General features: G+C 39.8%; 1 protein-coding gene across 1 annotated transcript in view; it reads right to left on the reverse strand.

The window, feature by feature from the left end:
- Window positions 1–10339: 10339 nt before the first annotated feature.
- LOC143283342 (uncharacterized) overlaps window positions 10340–18571 on the reverse strand; it is a 17886-nt gene continuing 9654 nt past the window's right edge. Inside the window, exons 4-7 of the mRNA XM_076589549.1 lie at window positions 18083–18183; window positions 15275–15404; window positions 14547–14726; window positions 10340–11717 (exon numbers count right to left, since the gene is read on the reverse strand). Coding sequence (XP_076445664.1) covers window positions 11649–11717; window positions 14547–14726; window positions 15275–15404; window positions 18083–18183 — 480 coding nt within the window. The 3' untranslated portion in view covers window positions 10340–11648. The remainder of the gene's footprint in view (window positions 11718–14546; window positions 14727–15274; window positions 15405–18082; window positions 18184–18571) is intronic.

The raw sequence follows: 18571 nt of genomic DNA on the forward strand, positions 1-18571 counted from the left end.
AAAGGGAAAAAAAAACCGATGGACTGTTGAAAAACATTTGCAGACATGGAGGAATCTGGGGGAATCTGGTCAACAGTTCTGTTGGGTGCCCCAATGACTCTTCACAACAGAGTTGAGGGAGGAGGAGAAGAAGTGAGTTTCACGGAACGCTGAATACACGTCTTCTCTGTGATCTGGTCACCAAGGGACCAGTCTGTCTTATTGATAAGTTGTACAGTTCTATGTAGTTTAAGAAGTAAGTTTTGTCTGTGAGTGTAAAAGATCTGTAGGAGTCACATATATCAAAGGGAAAAGGTCTGCATTTATGAACAAACTGTTGGTGAGGTTATGAAGTTTGTTATATATAGAGAGAGACAGATATGCATGAAAACTGAAGTATATATTGTAACATGAAATGTGATGCTTAATGAAAGACATGTTTCCTTGTTAGCATTTGGAACATGAATGCATCCATGTTTTTATGATGTTTGTTTTTTTTTGTCCAGGAAAGTTGAAAAGGACTGTTAGTGACACTGAGGGCTCATCCAGTGTTATTGGTTGTGATTGATGGAAAAAATTTTGTGCATGCTTAATTTATGATACACATGATGTGATGGGTTATACTGTGTAAGATGTTGAATTCCAGTATTTGATATGATAAAGATTTTTTTTTTCTTTCAAGCTTCAGACATCAGTAAGACAGTATTTTTAGAACACAAACTATATATTCTAGACAAAAGCACAGATGACAGGTTAGTGATACATCAACTCACCATAATTTCTTTTGCCCCACCCCTGAAACAAACTTACGGTAGGCTCTCAAGGCCTGATCAGTGCATTGGCTTTACTCAGGTCAGATATAAAGATGTACCGTAAAGTTCGGTCTATTGAGCGCACTGGTATATAAGCCGCACCCACTAAATTTTGAAAAAAATTAAACTTCATACACACATGAGCCACACTGGCTTATAAGCCGCACTTGTTACTGGTACTGGAACACATACTGAATACATGCACTACAGAAAAGCTGTCAGTACTGTAGGTTATGAAAAAAACACAAGCGGAAACAACACAAAGAAAAGCAAGCGAAAATACTGCTGGTGCCACCGGAGATTAGAAAAGAGAGATAAACCACTTGCAGAAATTGCTGAAGCCAGGCAGCCTGCGCCGCGAGACGCATTCATTATTCATGAGCTGCCTTTGCCCCGCCCAAACTAAGGGAAAGCGTCAGTCGAACGCAGTCTCCTGAGTGATTTTATAATTTGGATTACACCTTTTTTCCCTTTTATGTTTGCTTCATCCCACGCAGATGTCAAACTCAATTTTGTTGTGAATAACATTCCTAAATATTTATATGTATTGGTTACTTTTATTTCCCTATCACCACAGCACCATTTTTCACGAGTCGAAAGATGACCTCCATTGCGGAAAACTATAATATTGGTCTTATCGAGATTCACTGTTTGTTGTAGTCTGTCTGTTTCTTGCTTAAGGGCATTTAATTGATTTTGTAACCCTATGGGTGTGTCAGACAAGAGAACAACATCATCAGCAAATAGCATTAAGAGCAAATCTGTTGCGCCAGGTATCATTTGTATTCCATGTCTCCCCTTCTTTGATAACTCCACTGCCAATTCACCGATGAAAAAGGAAAACAGCTGTGAGCTTAGCATACAACCTTGTTTAACCCCTCTTGGACACTGAAAAAAGTCTGAATAAATACCTTTGTCACGAACACATACAAGTACAGAATCGTAGATGCTTTTAACAGCCATGTAAAACTCCCGAGAGAGAGAGACAGAGACAGAGACTTAGAGAGAAAGAGCACAATACAACGGTCTGCTCGGGCAACATGAAGCGTTCGTATATATATGAATTATATATATGATTATGTACATATAGATAGATTTAGATTTACATACTGATAGATCTATATGAAATTATGTATGTATGTATTCATGTATGTATGTATGTATAGACAGATGTTAGAAGAGAGACAGAGCTGAATATGTGTTTTATGTTTTGATATATATATATATATATATATATATATATTTGTTGTTGAAGAAATGGTGATGTAAACCAGAAAGTGTGAAGAAAAAGTAGCGTTACGAAAACGCAGTTCAATAATTTACAACTGTCTCTCTCATGTGCAACATTGCGCTGGGGGGGGCGGGGGGGGGGGGGGGGGGGGGGGGGGAGTTGGTGGTGGGGGGAGCTGCTTTATTTTCTTTTTATATTATCTACATTCAAGCAGATGCAAACGTGCTAAAAACCAAGCAAAAATGAATCGGTTTTCATTGTATACAGCGAATCTTACTACACGTGGGAAATTCCAGGCATAACTTAACTTTCGCTTTACTGCAGCTGAACCGTCAGAACCGACTAGTTTCCTTCAGGTGGGGAAGGAGAGGGTGATTTACCCCCACCCTTCCGCACTGCGTGTGTGCCCCAAAACGGCTTCAGCACTGTTATAGACAGTAAGAAGGGGCCTGCCGCGAGTGGTTTATCTCTCTTTTCTAATCTCCGGTGCCACACACACACAAAAAATAAACACAACGAAAATAAGATCCATAATTTAGGGACAGTCAAATTTATTCAATTTCGTCCTGCTCACTGAATCCACTGAAATCTTCGTCTTCAGTTGAAGATAACCAGTGCAGCTTTCTCCACCATCTTGTCACTGACTTCAGCCTCACTTTCACTTGATGAACATGAACGCAAGGTGGAGGTCGCTGCTGGTTCGTCGCTTGCACTGTTGTCTACTAGGTCGATTGCCTTCAATTTGAAGGCTGCATCATAGGCATTTTGTTGTGTTTTCGGCATGATGAGGGTGTGCGCTTGAGCAGAGTAGACCTGAATGCAGATCTGAAGGCTTTAATGTGTGCGGATTTGATTTTTAAATCGTGAACAGTTTGCACACTAACCTGAAGCTCATCCAAAAATTCATGGACAGAAATCATCATTATGGTGAGTTGAACTTGAAGGGAAGCTTAGAATAGACAAGAACGTGACACGGGATTGGTAAAATCCTCAAATAAGCTGCATCATTGTATTAGCGGCAGAGGTTGAAGCTGGGAGAAAAAGTCGCGGCTTATAGACTGAACTTTACTGTGTTCTTTGATACAGCAGATGTGGTGTAGCATATATGGATCAGTCCACATGCTTTTAATACCTTTTGAAACTTAGCAGTGAAAATACAGTGACACAAGTCAAAGCTTAATTAAGTATGAGTAATCACTGTGCACATAATTTTTAAAGAACAAGTTTGGTCTCTGAATATGCGGTGTGCAGAGAAGCCAACTGTTACGATTTTGCCGTATTTTGTTATGCTCGATCGCAGTTTATTCCGATGTTACACCCATGTCAGAATTGTTTCGACAAGTTCATTTTTGATTACATAGCATGGTCAATTATTTTCCTGTCGTAACATTACCCAGACGCTCTAGACCTGTCAATCACGAGGCCAGGACAGTCACTACTAGCCTTGGTCTCATGTGATGTTGCTCAGCTAATAGCGTGCATGTTTACATTGGAACAGCAATGAGTGGGCCAGTCAGCTTTATCGTGGGAGTTACACCGTATTGCAGATAAATCCAAGTGTTTGTATGCCATGCAGATAAAATGTGCATTTGCTGATGTGGCTCGGAGTCCGAGTGTTCTTACCAAATTTAAAATGTTCCTACCAAAATTTCCTGATTGTTCCTACGGACAGTTCACAGGGTTGGTATCTCTGGGTGTGAGAGCAAGGCCACTGAAATGTTGATGAGACAGGGCTCAGCCTCCCAAAAGAAATATATCATTAATTGTAATGTAGCCATGTTGTACTCTTGTTAGATTGTTGAGCATTCTGGACTCCCAAATGCTTGCATACAGAAATAATTACTGGCATCTTGTACAGTTAATGTAATCCTTGTTGTGGTGTGATAGAAGAAATGATGAAAACCAGTACATGTGTGGCAATGTAAACCTGTAAGAAATAAACCTGTCAGAGTAAAATTGTGCCCCCCCCCACCCCCCCGCCCCTCCACCCACCCCACCCCCCCAAAAAAAAGGGGAACAGTGGGGATGCAGATAGATCCACTAACAAAACTGCGTTAAAAAAAAATCAAATGATATGAAATTCCATGCTTATATTTTAGTCTTGTGTAAAATCCACATACTTGACAGGAAGCCAGCAAGCAACTGACACTCACTCACTCACATGCCATGCGCACAAAAATGAAGAGCCAGTCTTGCAGTTAAAATAAGTTTGATGATGTGTGAATTATCAGTCCTGTAAAATGATTCATTGTTATGATTATATGAGTATAAAAATCCATATTTTTTACACTTTATCTTCAGACCATGTTGAATCCATTATCTCGCAATATCCACACTGACAGTGGGTTTTTTTGGGTTTTTTTTTTTTTTGTCAGTCCTAATCTGTATGCTCATCAATGTGTTCAGAGAAGACAGGACCAAAGGAGATAAAATTACATATTCCTGAAAAACAGTCATAATGATAATCAGACGTTTACAAGGTGCTATCATGTGCATTCCTTTTTTTAATTATATTTTTTCTCTTGTGAACGATATTGTGACAAGCACCTGTTTGATATGGACCATGTTCATCTACCATTAAGTAAAAGAAACTGTCTTTTTTTTGGGGGGGTGGGGGTGGGGTGGGGGGGGGGGATTTATCTGTATTTTTCTTTTTGTCACAACAGATTTCTTTGTGTGAAATTCGGGGTTCTCTCATCAGAGCGTGAAGGTACACTTTAGCACCACCCTTTTTTTGTGTGTGTATTTTTTCCTGCGTGCAGTTGTTGTTTTTTTCCTATCAAAGTGGATTTTTCTACTGAATTTTGCCAGGAACAACCCTTTTGTTGCCATGGGTTCTTTTACATGTGCTAAGTGCATGCTGCACATGGGACCTCGGTTTATTGTCTCATCTGAATGACTTGCGTCCAGACCACCATTCAAAGTCTAGTGGAGGGTGAGAAAATATTGGCAGCTGAGCCGTGATTCAAAACAGCGCGCTCAGATTCTCTCGATTCCTAGGCGGACGCATTACCTCAAGGCCATCACTCCACTGTCTCAAAATTCGGAAAGCATAAACTTCCAGCCAAGCACACGGTTTTTACGTGTAAGCATAAATCCCAGCAAGCAAAATGATCATACTCTTTTGATGACAGGTTGTCACTTTTTTCTTCACTTCTGACCAGGAGGCCCTGTAAACCCAGAGCGCCTTATTTTTGGTCAGTTTGGGCATCCACAGTATGATGTGAATCCACTTTCTGCTTGGCAAGATATGATGATCGTTGTGTATGTTCCTCTGCATTGTATGAGCCAAATATGGTCCAAAGAACCAAAGATATAGATGAAATAGATTTAAAAAAAAAAATTTTTTAACAAAAAAAAAAATTCAGGGGCGTGCCCTACAATCAAAAGTTACTGTGTTGTTGGGTGGGAAAAACCAGTACAGCTGTGGAGTAGAGACATTATAACTTGTTCATCAACACAGTTTTTAATGTAGAGTATGCATAAACATTATGGTGACCATTTTCATTCCATGAAGTTGAAAACAAACAAAAATGCAGCATAAAATGTGAGTAGTGTATTGAGATATATATATATATATGTGTGTGTGTGTGTGTGTGTGAATTAATGGTGATGTCTTCAAATGTATGTGTATTTCAATGTTTCTTACAGCTCAACAAAATGTAAACCAGAGTAAACAGAAGAGATGTATGTTCGATCTTTTCTTGTGTGTGTGTGTGTGTGTGTGTGTGTGTGTGACATTGTTTTGGCTTGGGCTGTGCAACGAAAGTGAGGTAAAGAAAAGTTGGATCAATACCTGTGTTCATGGGATTGGTAGTCATGAATAATGTTTATTGATCATGACTGTCCATTCTTTTTCCATGTTTATCATTCATTCTTTCATTTTTGCATGAATTATCCATAAAATGTGATGACTGATTCACATGCATTCAGTGTTAATGTTTTGTTGTACAGCATATGCTTAATTAGGACAATAAGAATGTAGGGGACTTGAAGTGAATTGCAAATGTTTTGAATGGATTTTGAATATTTGTGGAGTGGGATATTTTGTCCGTTTTTTTTATTTTTTTTAATCATTTTAAAAACATTCCCTAATTATTTACTCATTTATTTATTAATGACTTGACACATATCATTTTGAAATTTAACATTCAATGTAACATACATCAAGACTATTTATTTTATGATAATTCTGCAATCTTATTTTTGGTCACTTTTATTTTTTAAACTGAATTCTTCAGGCTGGAATTTGGGTGTCCAAAACTTCAGGGTTCATGTTTGTCTGCTGGTCAGTTACGTTTGGTCAGTTATGTTTCGGCAAAAATATGGTTGTGACCATCCAATCCAATAAATACATTCCTTGTTCACATATCATATATCATGCTTTGTTCCCCCCCCCCCCCCCCCCCTGCCCCCCCACCTCCTCCAGGAGCTCTGGAAGTGTTTGGGGAATTAAATAAAACCTATGACCAATTCCTCCCAACCTCAACCACTCTGCAGTCTCCGATGCAGGAGTTTAGTCCATGTAACTGGTTGTCTGTAGTGTACTCTGTACACTGTACACGCTGTCTGTGTTGTGACTTTTCACATTCGTGTTTTTTCTTAGATACTGCCAAGTGGTGTAGGAATGAAGCTTTGTGGGATGATGGTTATGAGTTAGATCGTTTTGGTCTAATGATTGAGACCATGATGTGAGTAGCAGGTCAAAGGTTAAGGCCATCCCATGGCAAAAATGGAAACCACCTCACAGACCCAATATCTTGTATCCAGTGGGATGGGTTTTTTTTGTTTTTGTTTTTTTCAAACCTGGGATTGTGATTGGCAGCATGCTCTGTATTGGTATCGTTTCATTGGTTGACAGGGAATTGAGAAGGGCTCAGTCAGTTTAGTTTCTGTTATACATGGTTCACAAAAAGTTAAGGACCACATGGGAACTTGCACAGTTGTTGTTCTTTGGGGAATGGTGAAATGATGCTGAACTTTTGGCAAACAGCGGTACATTATGTTGCTTATGTAAGGAGCACCACCAGAGGTGCTCTCTTGCATGTGCACCACAGCCATCGTTTATGAGCTATTAAATGACAGTACATTTGTGGTTGAAACGTTGATTTTTCAAACGCTTTTCCAAAGCTGTTCACAGTGAACATGTGCCTGAAACAGTTGTTTGTGTATTCAGCAAAGAGGCCAGTGGTATGCTGTATTAAAAAAGTGCAAAATTAGAATCATTTCTTGAATTTTTTTTCCTTACATTTCATGAAAATATACATTATTTTATGAATTTATGAAGTGGTCTATTTGTGAAGCCTGTATAATAAATGCTGTATAATCAGAGGGTTGTGGGGAGCGTTTACAAACTAACGATAGCATAAGTCATTCAGAAGAGGTTGTACGTGACTTGGGGTCCACAAGAGTTACTAATGTAACATAAATTCATTCAATTAAAGTTAACTCTTGTGAGTTCTGTTTCATCCAAAAAAAAGGCAATGTCGGTTACTTCAAATAGAAAACATTGGTCAAAATCTTAGGCAACAGGTGCGTCGATTCACTCAAATTTCACACACATCCACGTCGGAAAATGATTTTATTTGCAATGAAATCAGTCAAAATGAGCAAAATGGTTGACAGAAATGCAAAGAAGAGACATTATTTTAACCAAATACATGTATAATCCCAAAACACATTAAAAAAAAGAAATTGTTGTGAAAGTATTTCACAAAATCTTTTAAGAATGTGTGCAGTGGTCCACCGTATATGGTCGTACTGAAGATTTGTATACAGTGAGAAGTCTGTTATCCATCAGTCATTTTGTGTTCTTACATGATGTTTTTTTTTCTGGTTTGGTAGAAGGGTGCTTTTATGGAACAAAAAACAACAACATAACTGTTGATAATGAAAAGAATATTCTGTTGTTGTCGTTTATGATGTTTTCTTTTTTTCAGCGTGCTGATTATTTTTCATTTTCTGTTACTTTTCATTTTCAGTTAGTGAATGGACTGTTGTTAACTCCCATTTACTTTGTTGGGAGTTGGTCTCTCCTGTGTAACTGATATTCATGTTTATGAAAGTCAGTGTAACATAATGTACAAAAATCTGTGATGATTCTGTCTCGTCTCTTCCCTTCTGTGTTGAATGAAATGGTTTGAACCTGCAAGAAAAAAGAAAGGGCTGTGATAGGCAATACTTTTCCTCAGCTTTGAGAACACCAGGATGGAAAGAAATGTTTGTCACTATGTGTCCATTCAAAACCAATGCCTGGTTATTGTAACCAGAAATAGAAACACGGGACATTGTCTGTATGCCACTCCACAAAGCAGTTCCCAGGAACAGGATGTATGAGATGTGCATCTGCTTCCCAAACCAGCTGTGCTTGAAGGCATTGGCAGAATTATCTGTGTTGGGGTTAAGAAATATGACCTAAACTGTGAAAAATTCCCAGGAACAGGGATGTATGAGTTGTGCATCTGCTTCCCAAACCAGCTGTGCTTGAAGGCATTGGCAGAATGACCTGTGTTGGGGTTAAGAAATATGACCTAAACTGAAAAATTCCCAGGAACAGGATGAATGAGTTGTGCATCTGCTTCCCAAACCAGCTGTGCTTGAAGGCATTGGCATGATGACCTATGTTGGGGTTTAGAAATATGACAAACAGTTAAAAGAGGTGTTTTTTTTCTTAAAAGGGATCACTTTTAGGGTGGATTATGATGGGTCTTCTGCTCTGTGAAAAAATATTTCTGTCATGGATTTCCATATTGAAATGGTTTTGTTTTTTTTAATTTTTTTTCTGTTAAAGAACTTACTACAAACTGACACCACCACTACCAGAATGACCACACAAAGATGGGCAGCAAAAATGCTTTGAAATTTTTATCTTTTTTTTCTGTTTTTTCTTTTTTGTTTTTGTTTTGGTGCCAGTGGTTTGAAATCACATCCTTCTGAACGCTAGTTTGGTGCTTTATCAACTGAGCTTATCAGGCACTCAAGACACACACACACAGATTTAGATACAGGTAATAATCAGTATCTGTTGGTTTTTGCTGTGTTCTGATTGATTTTCTCTACCCACAGGTTGTCAGTTATTGGTAATCATTCTTAGAATTTAAATTGCTCTGGTTTTTGTATTGAAAGTGACAGACGTTTGTGTGTGCAAAACTGGTTCATGTGCAAGTGATGTGATGTGTGTCGTTGTTGTGTGTTGCTGTATGTTTGTTTTAGTCAGCAGCCGCTGAGTGAGTTTCGCCACACAGGTGTGAAATCTAGTTTAATCCTTTTGATATCTTTTATGGACTAGTTCAATCCTTTTTATATATTTTATATGAAGATGTATTTTGATGTATAAAAAAGGGCAAAGAGTCTCTTTTAAAACACATGCGGTTACAACAGATCAGGTCAGGTTAATCTGTAGACCAGTTGTTCATGATTGTTGGTACTGCTGTTGTTCTGTAGCTTAAAATAAAACTTAGAATAAACACTGTTTGAGAAACTTGTGTCAGATGAAGATGGGTTTGAGATATTTGCCAGAACTGAAAATATTTCTACCAAGCAATGCTTCTATTTTATTTTTCCTTTTTGACATATTGTTATTACTCTTTGTACTGGAACATGTTCTTTTTGATGGTTTTTTTTTCATGATGAAACTTCTGAATATCAAATAATCGTAACACTGTTGTGTGCATGATTTGTGTGTGTGTGTGTGTGTGAGCGAGGTGAGGGTGGGGGGGAGGGGAGATATAGAGAAAATCAACATGAAAGATAACTTTTGAACACAAGACAAAGATACAATGGAACCTGTATACATCGGCATACACTTGGCAAAGTAACATTTTGCTGCAGTAAATTGCAGTACCTATGATCTTTGCATACATCTTACACATGTAAAATCACACGTTTTGCTTTCAGAAAACATTACTTACAGTATGGCTGCAGCTTTTATGCACATCATATTCTGCCTGCCATGCATACACCAGCCTTGACCCATGGCCCCTGTTTTTTTTGGTTTTTTTTAAGTCCAATTTTATAATCATAACTTATGACCTGACATATTTTTCTGTGTTGAGGCAGCTATTGTTTATTCCGAATCCAATTTTTGTTTCGCTCTCTCCATCTCCACCCCTTCCCCTTTTTTGTTTTATTTTTTAAGATTTTTCTTTAGCTGTGTTTAAATGTAAAGGGTAGATAGCGTGCGCACGCGCGCGCACACACACACACACACACACACACACACAGTATACATATATAGAGACGGAGAGAGAGAGATCTGTTACAAATGACATATAATGCCAAATTTTAATTTGTCCACTAAAACATAGACATCCAGCAAAAAAATAGATATGTCAAGAGTATAAAGCAAAATCATGCATCTAATTATGGACATGAAGAAAAAAAAACAGTAACAAAGACAAACTCACAGTCACACACAGAAAGGAAGAAGAAGCACAGAAACCCTAGATATGGTTATATTGAATGTGATCAAAAGTGTGAAGGCAAGGACACAAAATATTTCCATGGATACAAAGAACAAAAAGTATCAAAGTAAGTATACTGTGTACTTGTAGGGATATGGAGCGTACAGAATTTAACTGAGAGTATGACATCTTGGTTACACATTACATTATCATGTGACAATGAAATTACAAAAAACAAAGTAGTTTGTTGTTTAACATTTCTCTCTCTCTCTCTACAGGTTTCCCAATCATATTTAAAACTGCTCTGAAACGTGTGTGTGTGCGCAAATGCACGCCTTCTTTAAGAGTGCTTTAATATTCATTACATGTGAGTGTGCTTGTGTGAGAGTATGGAGGTGTCCAACTTCCTTTTCACAACAGATTTCTGGGCATGAAATTTGGAAAGCAATTCCTGTGGAGAATGCATAACAACAGTGCATAGTCATGGCCCTTTTTCCTTCCCTGTCTGGGCATGTAGTTTTTGTTTCCCTTCTTCAGCTTTCATGGGCTCCAACTCCCATGTTCACTAGTATGTATGAGTGGGCTTTTGTATGGTACTATATTGTATTGTATTGTTTGTTTTCCTTTAAAGGTGTTTTTTTCTGCAAAATTTTGCCAGGGAACAACCCTTTAGTTGCTGTGGCTTCTTTTATGTGTGTTAAGTGTATGCTACACGAGGGACTGAAGTTAACCATCTTGTCAGATTAACTAGCGTCCCGACCACTACTCTGGTGGATCTAGTGGTGAGGAGTGAGGGGGGAGGGTGTGTGTGGGGGCTAGGGGGAGGTGGGGGGGGGGAGGAATACTGGCAAGTATGGGATTCAGTCCAGTGGTTTCAGATTGTCTTAAGGGTGCATTACCGCTTAGACGCCACTCGACATTTTATGTATTTGACCATTATTTTTTTTAGTCCACCGTGTAGGCAACTATACCTTTAAGTTTTCACAGGTATGCATGTTGGGTATGTTCTTGTTTCCATAACCCACACATTAGATTCGTCAGCATCTTTCAACTCTCAAAAGTAAGTGCATGTGTACGTATGCATGCTTGAGCATGTGCATGTTTGTTTGCATGAGACACAGAGAGAGAGAGAACATCTCCCCACAATGGTTTTGGTAAGCAGAATCAAAAACAACAAAAATTTGTTTAAAAAAAAAAAGTGCAGACGAAGGACCAGTGCTTGTGTCAGAGCTTTGTGGTGATGTCATCAGCCTTGTTCTCTCCCACACCAGATTTATTTCCTTGTGCTGGTACCTGCAGTACACACACATGAAAATATGCACAAACACATGATATGTAAGTACACACACTTACGCATGAAAATATGCACAAACACATGATATGTAAGTACACACACACATGCACATGAAAATATGCACAAACAGATGATATGTAAGTACACACACACACACGAAAATATGCACAAACACATGATATGTAAGTACACACACACACGAAAATATGCACTAACACATACGTAAGTACACACACACACACACACACACACACACACACACACAACAGGCCAGTGTAAGCATGCAGAAAAACACACACATCAGATATTAACACAAATATCTATCCATAATGCATATATGTATGCAATCCCCCCAATCGAAATTACATCTGTGCATCCCATTGTGCTTTTGCTGGATTGAAACAATTTTCTGTGAATACGCAAACCCACTACATTATGTCAAAAGTTGTAGTACAGTGTACTTGAATTCTGTTGGGTCTCCTCACATTGTGGACTATACTGCAAGGAGTTAATGAACTCAACAGCTAAACACGGAGCTTCAGGATATGCCAGTGACTTAACATCTCCCTTCTAAAGCTTATCATCCCATGTACTTTCTGAATTCTTCAAAAATCACTCCTAAACATTCTCATGTCTATAAAATATAGAAATTATTATCTGTAAGCAGTGGTTGAAATACTGAATACCAGGTTATCAATGCTACCTGCGAGCTGCACCAGCACTATTTCAGTATGAGTATACAATTTATTAGACTGTCCAGTTTTCTCTATCTCATAATTATGAAAGCTGGGAAACAGACTTGAGTACAAGATGGGCAATATTCAAGGTGTTTTGCACGATTCCCTACAGTTTGTAACATCAATTGCTGAGGTCAAATGCCACTCTGTGGTGGGTAGTTTGTAATTAGTATATTGGTTGTATGACTGACGACTCCTCCAGGCTTCAGCTAATGCCGTACCCCTCCACTGTTAGCTGATTTCTTCTTCTTTTTCTTCTTTACACAACCGGCCCTCCTCAAACCCTACACCCAATCCCTCATCCATTCTCCACATCCATTGCATGAGTTTGTGTGTGCTGAAATGAATGAGTGCATATCTGTCTAAATCACTTGTAATGAATAGAAAATGAACTACTGAGAAGGAAAAGTTGTGTAAACTTGTGTGAGCAGGTTTTTTTGTCTGATGGTAAAACCACCAATATTAAAACTGACTACAGAATTAATCATAATTATGAAATATCTGTTGGAGTAAAAAAACAACAACAAAGATTTACATCACCACAAAAGAGAAATGAGAAGAAACTGCTTCTAAAATGATATCCAGCTCATTGAAGACTGAACTGAATTTAATAACACTATTGTTATCATCATTAATTTTAGTGTGTGTTTGTGTGACATGTCTTTGAAAAAAAAGTATATATACATACCCTTAATAATTATAAGCTTTCATTACAATAAGAACTGTTCTGTTTAATGATTTTATTCTACAGGATTCGCAAAAAGCTAAGAACCACTTAATTGGGAACTTGCAGTTTTCTGTTTGTGGGCTAGGTTAAATGATGCAGAATGTTTGCCAGACAAAGGTATGCAGCCAGTGCATTGACATAACCATGCAGTGGTGCTTCCTTGCACATGCACTTTTTTTTGTTTTTTTTTTTGTTGTCACAATGAAAAACCACAGCTTTTGTTTATACAGCACTGAATAAGGATATTTCTTTGGCTGAAAAATCGTTTTTTTCAACGCATTTTTTTTTCAAGTTGTTCATGGCGTACAAGTGCCTGAAACAGCTGTTTTGTGCAGTCAATGTGAAGGTAGCAGTAGACCACATGCAGGATGCATATTTTGGTTAAATCGGGGCAGTTCTTCGTTCGTATTTGTATTTCTTTTTATCACAACAGATTTCTCTGTGTGAAATTCGGGCTGCTCTCTCCAGGGAGAGCATGTCGCTATACTACAGCGCCACCCTTTTTTTGTTTTTGTTTTTTTGTTCGTTTGTTTTTTTGTATTTTTTCGTGCGTGAAGTTTTATTTGTTTTTCCTTTTGTATCAAATCCCCTCGTACCCTTCTTGCTTTAAAGGAAGGGAGCTTTATATTCTAGCCTTTCTTCATTAAAAAAAATCCTTTATTTCATGGACTAATTTTGTTGCTCATCTTTGTACACCTTCGACTGCAGCAGATTGACGCTTTAATTTTGGGAACCAAACTGTGTTTGCATATTCTAATATAGGTCTGACCGATGCTTTATATAGTCTTAAAAATGTAAAATGGTCCTTAACTTTGTGTGTGTGTGTGAAGTCTGTATTCATTCCATTCTAAATTCATGCATATTGATGAATCATTGCTTTGATATAGTCTTAAAAATGTAAAATGGTCCTTAACTTTTTTGTGTGTGTTAAGTCTGTATTTATTCCATTCTAAATTCATGCATATTGATGAATCATTGCTTTGATTTTTTTTTTAACTCTCTCCATACGAACGGCGAAAGAGACGACGTTGACAGCGTTTCATCCCAATTACCATCATCAAAATATTGCAAGCGGAACGCTCTTATACTGAAGAGGTGAATGTTGACAAAGAATACCACAGTTCTGACGACGGAAGCTAAAGGTTGGGTCATTCAGACACCCACTGGATATCCGAGGGGTCTGTGTCGAGGAGAAGAGAGTACTGGCCGTACTGAGTGAGTTAAATGAGGCATGCAATGCAGACCAACAAAGATGACACAAAGAGATGACGTTTACTGGGCCGCGAGGCCTAAAGGCAAAAATGCCAGTCCCTATACTTCTACTACTACTACTACTACCACCACAACTACATGTTCGTGGTCACCTGTGAAACACCGTTTGCCCCAGCATTTTGGGACACAGTCGGTGGTGTTGCTGGAGAAAGCGTGGTTGGTTTGACGTCATTACTGTGGTGAACCTTAGCCTGACGCTGTTGCTTCTGTTTCTCCTCTTGCTCTTTTAAGTGCGCCACCTCTGCTTGGTAACGTCTGTTCGCCATCCGTTTCTGTCCAACCACACAGACATAAAGATACATATATAGGGGGGTTGTGGGGGCAGGGGAATGGGCGGGGGGGAACTAGGGGGCGGGGCGGGGTGGGTGGGTGTAGGGGGCTCATTGCATAGCTGAACAGAGAAAAAAAAACTATACAGGAACAACAGTGTACGTCATACTTTACATCTTTCAACAGAGCAATGATGTCAAATTAAGCTACAATGTCAAATTTCGCGCGCACAAACACACATACACACACAAATTATGAACACTGTGCACGCATAAACATTAATAACACACACACACACACTACAGACCACACACACTACACACACTGCACACACACACACACACACACAATAATAATAATTATTATTATGAGCACTGTGCACACATAAACGTTAATAACACACACACACACACACACACACACACAAAACCCCATCCACCCCGCACCGCTCACACTCCCAACCCCACAAATCCCTACCCCAACTGTATCCCCCTACCCTCCCACCCTAGCCATCACACGTACACCCCAGCGACCATGCGGCACAACTCACGGAGGCAGAGTTGAGGGCGCACACGGTCATGAGGAGACCCAGAAGGCAGAGGCCGGCCGCCACGGCCCCGCACACCAGGTAAAGGTAGGCCAAACCCTCCTTGTCACAGCCCACACTGTCCGTCACCGGCCTGCACGTGATACACAATGCGACACAATTACACATCCGCACGCACGCACGTACGCACGTACGTAAGAACGAATTCACACACACACACACACATAACACGCACACACACACACACACAACACAAACACACACATAACACGCACACACACACATAACACACACACACACACACACATATTTATACATCCTCAAATCGTGTTATTTACAGCCCAGCCGAGCACAAAAAGGGCCATTTCAGGGCTGACACATTTACTCACTCACATACGTTAGGCAGTGCCGTTCAACCCCCACCCCCCGCCCCATGCCCCATCAGTTTTTCTTCTTCTTAAGATTATAGATATATATATATATATTTGATGGAGTCGCCCGTCGGACCGACGGATGAGTAGGCAGGCAGGCTTAAATGTCGGTGTGTGTCGTCATATGGGAGAAGAGGCTGATTCTGGATGCGCAGCACTTCCCGCAGGAGTTGCAAGGGAAAACGTCTCCAGAAGTTGAGCCCTGCTTCCTTCGCTCACGTTTCTCCTAAACGGCCAACGTTCTCTTGTTTTCAAACGTCTTTATGCCACTAGAGCACAGCATCCTCCAGCGAGAGCGGTCAAGGGCATAACATATATACGAGGGTCATTCAATAAATAAGGTGAAATTTTCGGTATAAGGACTTCTAATACAGATAGAAGCTTACTTTTTTTTCCTTTTTTTTTGTTTTACTTCTTTTTCACATGGATTTAATTTGTTTTGCAGATTAAAAAAAACAACTTTGAGAGTTTTGGCGATTAACAAAGATGGCCGACCAAGAAGCATGCTCCAGGATTGAACAGCGGTCAGTTATCAAGTTTTTGGTTGCTGAAGGGTGCAAACCAGTTGAAATTCATAGGAGAATGTCAACTGTGTATGGTGCCACATGTTTCAGCCGAAATAATGTCTACAAGGGGGCTAAATTGTTTAAAGAAGGACGGAGCAGTGTTGAGGATGAAGGCAGGCCTGGAAGGCCTACAGAAGTGAGGTCTCCTGAGGTGATCGAATCAGTCAATGACCTCATTCAGTCTGACAGAAGGGTGACAGTGGATGACATTGCAAGGACTTTGAGCTTATCTGTTGGGACAGCACACAAAATTGTCCATGATGACCTTGGCTACTCGAAGGTCAGCTGCAGGTGGGTGCCAAAGATGCAAGGCCTCACACAGCAGCCCGAACGGTGCAGACCATCAACGAGCTGGGCTGGGAACTGCTCCCTCATCCCCCTTACAGCCCAGACCTTGCCCCTTCAGACTTTCACCTGTTTGGTCCCTTGAAAGCGTTCACGAGAGGCACGAAGTCTGAAAGTGACGATGAAGTCAAAAGTGTTGTGAGCGACTGGCTGAGACATCAGTCCAAAGATTTTTACGCTGAGGGAATACGGAAGCTTGTGCACAGATGGGAAAAGTGTGTGACAGTGCTGGGAGACTACGTTGAAAAAAAAAGAAAAAAAGTAAGCTTCTATCTGTATTAGAAGTCCTTATACCGAAAAATTCACCTTATTTATTGAATGACCCTCGTATATATATATATATATATATATATATATTAGCCATGCCAAAATATTTGCGGAACTGGAAAATACCATAAATGATGTTGCACTGTGTCTTTTTCATCATTACAAAAGTTACATTTGTCATTATCAACCACCCACACCAATCACTGTTTAGAATAACATTATATTATCTGACACTAAAATTCTATGACATAATCTAAGCCGAAACAATTTTATCTTTAATTCTACATATAATTTCATTTAATGTAGTCTTCCATTCATTCTGAGTGCTTAAACCTGTTTTCCCCATTTCACAAAAGCTTTCATGTCAAAAATTCAGTTTTTCCTCAAGATCAAATTGTACCCCCCGACCCCCCTGATGTATTCAACTGATTTAAGGTAATTAATATAATTCACCGTTACTCTCCACTTCAATGACAAACCTTCATGTTTTAAAAGCTGACAGTCTGATCCAGAATGTCACGCACGTGAAATACATTTTTTGATGTCCAGTCTATTAATTGATGTTAAGTCTCATCCGTCTTCTTCTTCTTCTTCCTTCGTGGGCTGCAACTCCCACGTTCACACGTGTGGGCTTTTACGTGTATGATCGTTTTTAAACACGTCATGTAGGCAGCCATACTCCGTTTTCGGGGGTGTATATGCTGGGTATGTTCTGGTTTCCATAACCCACCGAACGCTGACATGGATTACAGGATCTTTAACGTGTGTATTTCATCTTCTGCTTGCGTATACACATGAAGGCGGTTCAGTCACGATAGCAGGTCTGCACATAATTATGTTGACCTGCCGGGAGATCGGGGGAGGAAAAAAATCTCTACCCTTTACCCACCAGGCGCCGTTACTGACCGGGATTAGAACCCGGGACCCTCAGATTGAAAGTCCAACGCTTTAACCATTCGGCTAGTGCACCCGTCAAGTCTTATCCGAATGACTACTGCCCAGAACACCACTCAAGGTCTAGTGGAGAGGGGGGGGGGGGGGGGGGGGGGGGCAGGGGGAGACAGGGGAGACAAATAGCCCACTGGCGAGTGGGGGCTTCACTGAGTCGCGTGCTGACTCCGATTCTCTCCCTTCCTAGGCCGGCGAACGCTGTTTACCACTCAGGCCACCGGTCCGCCTGGGAAAGTGCGCGACATACTCACACACACTGGTGCCTGTTGAGGAAGATGGGCTCCACGGACAAACCAAAGCCGAAGCCCCCTATCAGCAGCGCCAGAAGTGTCACCGTCATGTGGACCCCAAGCTGTGTGGAAACATACACAAGACACTTCACTGCAATTTGTTGTCAAAATAGATCGCTGCACTGGGCCGTAATTGTTAGGATTGCTGAACTAAATTGAAAGAAGAAGAAGAAGAGAAAGAGAAAGATGAGGAGGAAAGAGACGAAGAAGAAGAAGAAGAAAAAGAAGAAGAAGAAGAAAAAGAAGAAGAAGAAAGGAGGAGGAAAGAGAAGAAGAAGAAGAAGAAAGGAGGAGGAGAAGAAGAAGAAGAGGAATCAGTCGCGTTAAACACAAAATTCTGTTACATAAAAAAATCATTTTAAAAAATCTGCAAAATAACACAGTTCGTGTCGTCATTATCTTAACCATTAAGTTCCTTCCACTTAATTTATCATCCCTAGATTTTTAAAA

Source organism: Babylonia areolata, chromosome 6 (assembly GCF_041734735.1).
Source record: "Babylonia areolata isolate BAREFJ2019XMU chromosome 6, ASM4173473v1, whole genome shotgun sequence".
NCBI lineage: Eukaryota > Metazoa > Mollusca > Gastropoda > Neogastropoda > Buccinidae > Babylonia > Babylonia areolata.